General features: G+C 36.4%; 1 protein-coding gene and 1 long non-coding RNA gene across 3 annotated transcripts in view; both read right to left on the reverse strand.

Annotated features, from left to right (window-relative positions):
* Positions 1–6,422, reverse strand: part of LOC107738007 (telomerase Cajal body protein 1-like) — a 15,275-nt gene extending 8,853 nt beyond the window's left edge. For both annotated transcript variants that reach the window (XR_001639850.1, XM_016549666.1), the window contains exons 1-6: positions 6,177–6,422; positions 5,146–5,393; positions 3,276–3,453; positions 3,037–3,132; positions 2,823–2,931; positions 2,088–2,176 (exon numbers count right to left, since the gene is read on the reverse strand). Coding sequence is in view for 1 of the 2 variants with exons in the window: in XM_016549666.1 (XP_016405152.1) it covers positions 2,088–2,176; positions 2,823–2,931; positions 3,037–3,132; positions 3,276–3,453; positions 5,146–5,377 (704 nt within the window). In the remaining variant the exon portion in view is untranslated. The remainder of the gene's footprint in view (positions 1–2,087; positions 2,177–2,822; positions 2,932–3,036; positions 3,133–3,275; positions 3,454–5,145; positions 5,394–6,176) is intronic.
* A 367-nt stretch (positions 6,423–6,789) lies between these two features.
* Positions 6,790–8,606, reverse strand: LOC107738008 (uncharacterized). Its single transcript, XR_001639851.1, has 2 exons — positions 7,909–8,606; positions 6,790–7,596 (listed from the first exon to the last, which is right to left on the reverse strand). It is a non-coding gene; the product is annotated as an uncharacterized LOC107738008 (long non-coding RNA).
* Positions 8,607–9,195: the final 589 nt, after the last annotated feature.

Genomic DNA, 9,195 nt, shown 5'->3' on the forward strand with positions numbered 1-9,195 from the left:
AAATCATCTTTAAAGTTGTCCAAATGAAGTTCTTAGCAATGCATATTACTAATCAAAAGTTAAGTTTTGATATATTTACGGTAGGAAATTTACAAAATATCTTCATGGAACATGATCTTTACTTAATATCCTAATGATTTTTGGCATAAAAGAAAAATCGGTAATTTTTACCCATACAATGTATTGTTGTTGGCTATTGCTACAAATATACCCGTGCTACTTATGACTGGTTTTGTGGTCCAGGGTCACATATTATAATGGGTTTATGTTAATATTGTTTTAAGATCACTTAAAAGTTATGAATTTTTTATTTTCTGCAAATGTTAATAAATAATAAAACACCTGATAATTTGCCGTTTATACACACACACACACACACACACACATTTTCAGTACAAAATGGATGTTGTTAGGTATGGTGCAAAGATCAGTCATATTTCAGAGCCAGAACTAACAGTTTTATAAATGGATGCAATCAAAACCACTCAGTCGCTCCAGAGGGTTTCGCAGAAGGTACAGGAAATGTGAGCAGCCTCAATAAATACAAGCCTTGAAATTTACATTCTGGGTTGAATCTAACAATCTCCGCCAGAGGAGGAGACAAGGCTCATCAGCACTGATCATAACAGAAGGGAAACACAGCAAAGCTGATCCAGAACAATAGCAGCTTAATTAAACAAAACACAATCTCTTTAAAGACGTGCCATGTCTCTGGAAAGAATTAACTGGGCCACTTTGTAAACCAGGCAATGGAGATTGTGAAAAATGTGAGTGTGGACATCAGCAGTGATTGAAACTTGACCATGGTTAATCAGAGAATGTCAATCTTTTGGCTGAACTATTCCTTTAAAACCTTTGTCTAACCTTTCCTGATAGCCATGAATATCACATTAGTCTTCACTAAGTATCAGTGTAGTTTTTTTAAAGTGAAAAGCACCAGAAATATTGGAAAGAGCTTCTTCTGATCTTCCTCTAGATCAGGGGTCACAAACATTGGCATGTAGAGCCTGTTTCATTTTATTACGAGCTGAATGAGAAGCCAAACACAATTATTCTCTACAGCACAAACACAATAAAGCAATCACAAGTTGCATATCAATTTGGACACTGTTACACAGGTCCGACTTTGTCAGCAGAACTGCAGAATGGATAATAGCCTGCAGTTTGTTCTGCTTTTTCCCTCGCCTGCTAGCTTTCAAAGCAACTATTGAGATAAATACAAAATGACCAGTATTAATGAGGGGTTCAAACCACCCAGCAAACACAGTCCTTAACATTCCACACACAGACCACAATGACAGTAATTCTCCAAACAGCATAATTAAGGGAGAGGCCTGTTCTTAACACTCTTAACCCAAAGGCAACAGACATTACCAAAACTAATATTTTGTAAATAGCTACACTAGAGTTCAAAAGTCTGGGGTCAGTAAGATTTTTTTAAATAAATTAAAACTTTTATTTAGCAAAAACACACTTAAATAATCAAAAGTAACAGTAAAGATTGTTATATTGTTACAAAAACATTCAACTTCAATAAAATTCTGTTCTTTAGAGCTTTCCATTCATCAAAAAAGCCTGAAAAAAATGATATGTTTGTGTATGATATGTATGTAATTTTTCAGTTTACACAAAATTATATTATATTAGAATTTTGCGTTGATTTCTGAAGGATCATGTGACACTGAAGACAGGAGTCATGGCTGCTGAAAATTTAATTTTAGGATACATTAAAACAGCTATATATTATATATTTAATAAAAATAAAACAATGTTACTTTAAATTGCAATAACATTACACAATGTTGCAGTTTTTGCTTTATTGCTGTGACAATTCTTTTTTTTCCACTTAAAGTGCAATAAAAAGGTTATTAGTCAGTTATTAAAATGCTTTATTTTAAATTATTAAAATGCTTTATTTTCAAAAATGTCCAATTATATTTTCATAGAAGCCTGATAAAAATACTAATTTAAAAGAAAAAATCTCAGATAGACTCATAATTCATAATGTTTAAAAAAATAAAACTTGTCTAGATGCTTTTAACGGCTGATTTAGGATACCTTGAAATAGGACAGACAGAAAAACTCACAAGCATGTGTCTGGGTCCATAGAAGTCATCTTAGGGAACCAGCAGTAGTCATAGATGGTGTCTCCTTCTGCCATCTTCAGCACTGGACTCTGAGTGCACACAAACAAAAACAGCATTATGGGCTCATATCCTGCATACAGAAAATCAGACTGCTTACACAGACTGTTTACAGATTTACATGCATATCAAGGGTTTGGAAATACAGTAAAAAAAAAAGTGATCCTTTCACTCCAAGACTTTCAAAATGAAGATGCTGGTATTAAAGGGATAGTTTAATTCACCCAAATTCACCCAAAAATGAAAATCCTGTCATCATTTACTCACCTTCAAGTTGCGTCAACCCTATATAGGTTTATTTATTCTGTTGAACACAAAAAACAAAAAAAACAAAGCTGATGGTCCCCATTGACTTCCACAGTATTTTTCTTACTATGGAAGTCAATAGGGACCATCAACTGCTTGGCTACCCACATTCTTCAAAATATCTTCTTTTGAGCTCAACAGAAAAACGAAACTCATACAGGTTTGGACTAACTTGAGGGTGAGTAAATGATGAGAGAATTTTCACTTTTGGGTGAACTATGCCTTTAAGTAGAATCTACATTTAAATTGTGTCACAAGCCATCATCTTAAACACTGGCCTAAAATCAGTTCTACAAACAAAGGGAACTGATCTCAGCTTAGTATTTTTACTTGTACACATAAATATGACAAGATATTCTAGAAGAGGCTGACCATTTCAGAAAGCATATCCCAGTGGCTGCTGTACAGCTCAGGCGGGAGGTTATACACACGAAGAACATTATCAACGCTGTTTGAGACAATGCAGGAACCATCCGGAGCCCTGCAGAGAGACGTCATAAAGAGAGATAGACAGCACATTAGCATCTCTGTGATACAGTTTACACTATACAGCCATCATAAACAGCTTGCTTTTATCAGTGGTCACCATTTGCAGCCTCTGAGGTAATTCTCAGCGGTGTGAGTGTACTCGGCCCAGGAGCCTGTCAGCATTTGAGGGTTCTGGCTGAAGTCGAGGCCTTGACTGTGAACACGGCAAAGAGACAGCATTGAGCAGCCACACAACGACCAGCTGAAAATACCCCTGTCCCACTGCAACTGTGTCACAACGCATTTGTTCCTACCATGTTCTCTTTCACAATAGCTTATGATGAGCGGTACACTTACTAGCGCTGCTCAGCAGACTTGTCTTCTGAATCATTCTTCTCAGGCTCATCTGCTCTGTCCTCCTCAGTCGGTCCGAGTGTTTCTCTGTTCTCTGCTCCGTTTTGATGCCATTCCACATCTCCTTCAACTTCCTCAGGCCCCATAGCCTGTCCTGTTTCATCAGTCTGATGACAGGCAACTGACAGAATCAAAATAACACAGACACCTTAGTTGACAAGTAAAGTAAGATGCTAATGTGTGGTACTTTATTTACAGAATTTAGAAAAGTGCATTTCAGATGGACTTTAAATTAGATAAAAGGAAAATACACTAAAAAAATCTGTCAACATTTCCTCACCTTTGTTGATCTAAACACATTTGACCTTCTTCTTCCATAGATAAGAAAATGAAGCATGTTGCATGATATAGCTTAATGATGGCTCTTTTCCAAACAATTACAATAAATGGGGAATGAGGCTTTTTAAGCTCCAAAAGCATCACAAAATATGGCTTGGGTGAATTTGAATTCTTTTGAAGTTCTAAAACAATCTTCTCTGAAGCTGCAAAGCTCCATTTCTCTATTCATTGAGATGGCAGGGAAAAGAGATACGAATACATTTCAGTACAGGTTTGAAATTTCATAACTTTTTATTAATGACATTTTTGTTTTTGCATGAACTATTCCTTAAAAGGTGCACAATATAGTATGAACATATAGAACTTAATGCTGTAATTTTTTATTTTATTGTGACAAAACGTACATTTTTGTGTCAAGTATCTGTTGTCCAAAACTTAATTTATATTATATAATTTTTTTCCCCTTAAAACACTTTACTAATTTCATTTAATTAAACATAAGCCAAATATTAACTTGCATGCTGGTAATAGCGTCAGTTTTTAGTGAATCCCAGGAACTAAATAAGTAAACATACCCTTTTTTTGTTGTTTGTAAGAATGGGTACATTCATTTTTCCAGTATTTCTAATTTAATGTATTAAGTAATGTCCCGATTTAAATGTTTTGTTTACTACAAGATTACACAATTTTACAAAACACTTTACATACAAAACACATTTAATATAAACAATATATAACATATATATGTACCCACTGTATGTATTGTTGACTATAATAAGAGTGGAGTACATTCATTTTTCCAGTATTTCTAATTTAATGTATAAGTAATGTCCCGATTTAAATGTTTTGAAAACAGAAATTGTTTTAAAAAATATTTCATATTATGTCCACTCACATGATGTAGATCTCAGTCATATTAGTGGATTTATAAAATCTGTTATGTTTTACATAAAGCAGGTCACCTCATATTGTATATTGTAAAAAAAAAGAAAGATTCTTAAGATCCATCTTTACTAAAAACCTAGCTGAATAAAATTATTTCCTCTGGGGGTTAAAAACTGCACAACCAAATCCAGTTATATACATATATTTACACATGTATGCACCAGTCGACCATGGCTTGTTCCCTGGAGGCAATTGAGGCACTATTCACTACTTTAATGTTACCTGCTGACTATCTGTGATTAAAGGCAGCTATACTGGACATGTGAACAACATTCAATGGCATTCACTTGACGAACCATGTTAAAAAAATGAACCCTGAACTGTTCAATCACATTTTATTTCAGATCCAAGAAAAATAACATCACATCCAAATTTTTGGAAGGAACCAGCAGTTCACTTGCAAAGTGCTGCCTAACTACAAAATTGGATGCATATGAAAAACTAAAGGACAAGATCCATGTAATTCTTTAAATATGGCAGCAGGAGTACCACGTATGGAGTTTATATCGCATATTAAGACATCAGAGGGGCATATTGACAGCGTGCCAAACAGGACGCTGTAAATCAGACGTTAAGACAACGGCCTCACCTTCCTCTAAAGTCGCAGCTGCACCTTGGCTCCCACATGTGTCTGCTGAAGGCACCACAGCCATCTGTATCATTTGTAAATCAAGACCTACATCTTCCTGCTCCAGCCGAGGCTGTTTTGCTGCTGGTGGTGCTTCCTCTTCTCCTTCCACCTCTCCCTCATGAGGAGGTTCCCCATCAGCTTCTGCGTCCTGCCCTGCACCACCATCACTGCTCTGAGCTGCACCGGACATCTCTGTGTTTAGTGGCCTGTAGAACATGCACAAATCATATCATTTCAGTCATGGATTTCACATACAGATTACATACAGTGGCAGTGAGCGTTTAACTATCTGACAACAATGTGCAATAAGATACACAGTACTTTGTATTTTGTTGTAAACCGTATTATTTACATTAGAATCAGTAAAAACAGTGAAATCACTTATAATTATATATAACTCATTTATGAAACCCATAAATTCCTTACTAAATTAATAGTTTCTGCTATATGCATATCAAAGTTTCAAAAGAAAATAGGCAGAAAATCCTACCTTAGGAATCCTTTACCTTTTGATCAACAAAATAATGTATAATTTATAAACGATAATGAATAGTGATGTGTCAGGCAGGGAATTTTCTTTTACGGTGTGTGTGTATATATAATTATGTTTACTACAAGATTACACAATTTTACAAAACACTTTACATACAAAACACATTTAATATAAACAATATATAACGTATATATTGTAAAGAACTATGTATTGTTGTCTATAATAAGAGTTTTTTTTACAGTAAGTTATTTCTACACACAGACATATATAATGCATCATTTTATATATAGCCTATATATACCGGTACAAGGTAATTCGTTTTTACCTCCAGAAACCACAGCTGCTAGATTACATGGAGCTACTGTCCTAATAAAACTAATATACATATTGTAATATGTAGAAAGTTTTCAGGTTTTTGCGGCTGCATTCTTAAAATTACGAATGTTTTTCAGTGTAACAGCATTTTGACTCGTCTAGCCAAAAAGAGTCACTCTACCTGTTGTTTCTTTAATTCGTATCAGTCGTGTCTTGTGCTCTGGATCTTACAAATCACGACAAAATTCCTCAGTGTATGTGTTTTACTAAATTCAGATGACAGTTTCCGAGCAGCTCAACCATAAGCGCGTCGCGTTCAACCTACAACACAGGAACTCACGCGTCGTGTTTGTAAGCGCAAGGGCGCCGCCATGCCTGCATAGTATGCGTTGCCAGGTCACCTGACTCTCGCGATATTTGCGTCGTACTCCGCTTCTACACAGATAGGACGTTTTGGACAGAAATCCAACTTTGAATTCCAATAATCAGTATTTTACTACTTACTTTAAAGGGATAGTTCACCCAAAAATGAAAATTTGATGTTTATCTATTACACAATTAATCATCTTAAAAGGGCAATACCATACTCAAGAGAGTGACATGTGCAGCACCTCCACCAACAAATCACATCCTTTCTGCTCTTTAGCTCAGTAACAGCTGAAGCTGACACTCAAGCATGTGTTAGTAAAAGTACTTCTACACAGCCACGTCTATTTTGAGCTCAAAAATGAAGACATTTGACACACAATTCTGACCTGGAAACTTTTTTGCTGCCTTCGAGTATTGAAAACACAAACATTAGGGTGTATCATCATACTTGCCCAGTTACAACCACGAATTAATTACACGTCTTTTGTGGGGATCATTTGTAATGTTATATAAATAATTTCGCAGGTTCATAATGTTTCAAGGGTTTCTTAAATAAAATCACACGCTATTATGTCACAGAGCTAGTCTCGCTGACTGTTAACACTTTTTTTGTTTGTTTTACTCATCTTAAGTGTGCCTTAACAGGCAAAACTGAACTGTTAAGGCATGTCATAAAAGAGAAGAAAAGAAAAAAAATCAAACAAAACTGAAACCCAACAGAGAAAGGGAAAAGGGTTAGGGTTATATACATTGTTTACATGGCAGCCAGAGATGAAGTGTAGTAGAACTGTGTTAAGCCATGTCAGCGAGTGTGTATGTGTGTGTGTGTGTGTGATCAACAATTCATTTTTTGGACGTGTGTGTATGCAGGTGTATTTCAGTTATTAATGTGTGTGCAGTGTTTGACCCTGGCTGCACTCGAGCAGAACTATTCTATGCAGGTTCTAGATCTCATAGTTCGCTGTTCCAGCATTCACAGTTCACTCCCTCCTCCTAGCAAGGAAACACGTTCCTCCGAGTAGTCCGAATATGGTGCATTGAAACTGCAGGCCTCCACTTCTTCCGGGGCTTTTAGTTCTTGTCATGCAGTCATCATTTCACGTGCTGTTTGAAATTCCTGACCTTGGGATCTTTCTCTGAAGGATGAGGACAGGAATTAAGGGGAGGTGGAGATGCAACACGAAGCACTGGAGAGCCTCCGTCTTCATCAGAAGATCTGGTACAGCAAAGATCTAATCAAAACAGAGAAAAGGAGGAAGAATAATTTTTTTTTTTAAAACAATGTGAGGAACATAACATCATTTAAGAAGAAAAAAAATCAGGAGTAGATCTAAGTGTTTTTTTAAGTGTAAAAACTTAAAAAATACTGTTTTTGGCTAGGATGTTCAGGGAGTTGCAAAGTCTTTTCTTGCTAGTAGAACAAACCTTAACGTAAAGTGGCTCAACAGTTATTACGTTTGAAAGGAATAGGGGAAGGAAAATCAATAAATGGATGAAACAATAAATGAATGAACATATATAACCAAACAAATGAATGTCATTACCAAACAGACGGTCTTGCAGCACAGTAACCACTTCAAGCCAAAGGTGAACTTCAGCCATGCAGTCAGCAGGTGGCGATAAAGCTGATGGAGCTTATTGGCTCTTTATCTCCAACACAAAAAAAACTGTCCTCCAGTCTTTTTTTTTTTTTAAGTATTTTTCAGTCATCAACGAAATAATCAATTCCAGTCCACAAAAAAAAAAAAAAAATTTGCGTTGGCTAGCACCCTGGACCGAGCAGTTGAATCCTTTTTACATAACGGAGAACACTGTTGAGTGAATCTGTTCTGAATCTCCACATTGTAACCAAGTTTGGTATAGTCTTAAATATCAACATTGCTCAGTGAAAATCCTCCATGGGAAAATTCCAAGGATTTTTCCCCAAGTCCTAATGTGTCTGAAACGTCCCTTATCCATTTACGGTTAAAGCTTGCGTGGTGGCGTTCTCAAGCAGACTGAGAAACAACCACCTTAAGGAAAACGAGTCTCATGCAAGGGCGTCAAAATCTCTCGAAGCGTCCATCTGCTGACAGAAAGCGGGCATCTTGCGTTCCGTCTGCACTCTCCGAGCCCAAGTGAAAGTTCCTCACAGTTTTAAGCAAAGGAAAAGTGCATAGTGAGGGTATCAGGGCAGTGCTAGTCCCTTTGTTATCTTTATGAAGATGATGGCCATGACACCCCGTCCCCACTCAGAGAGAAGGGGAAGAATACAACAACAAAAAACACGATCACACTGTCCAAGGAATTATCTGGCAGATCTGAGGTCATACATATGTTCTTTTGTTGTTCTTCTCATCAACATCCATCACAGATATGTCCATCCAAAATAATCCACAAGCCAAAAAATGATTGGGTAAAAGGGACAAATGTTAAAGCATTCAATATGCATCTTACAGTACCAAGAGGTCATCTGTGCTGTCTTGATTTTTGCCTTCTTTCCAGGTACATAAAGCATTTCTTCTGTCTTGATGATCAATTTGATTCCATTACAAAGAAAGATTAGTCAAAGGTAAACAAACGAACAGAAGTTCGCTAAACAAATATGGTCGCCTTTATGATTCTTAAAAACACACCCCATCCGTGAGATAAAGGTACATGAAGAAATCTTTGATGTAATTCCATTACTTGTGTTCCAGCGATCCAAGTTTGTTTCAGTCAGCAAGTTATATAGGCTGCGCTCATATCCACATGCAAAGGAAGGGTCTGACGTCATGCCATTAAATTCCCCCCCGACAAAATGATTCTTAACTGCAGAATCGCATATTTAATCACCACAAAAATAAAGGGGA

This window comes from Sinocyclocheilus rhinocerous, unplaced genomic scaffold, assembly GCF_001515625.1.
Source record: "Sinocyclocheilus rhinocerous isolate Xijiao unplaced genomic scaffold, SAMN03320098_v1.1 scaffold494, whole genome shotgun sequence".
Lineage (NCBI taxonomy): Eukaryota > Metazoa > Chordata > Actinopteri > Cypriniformes > Cyprinidae > Sinocyclocheilus > Sinocyclocheilus rhinocerous.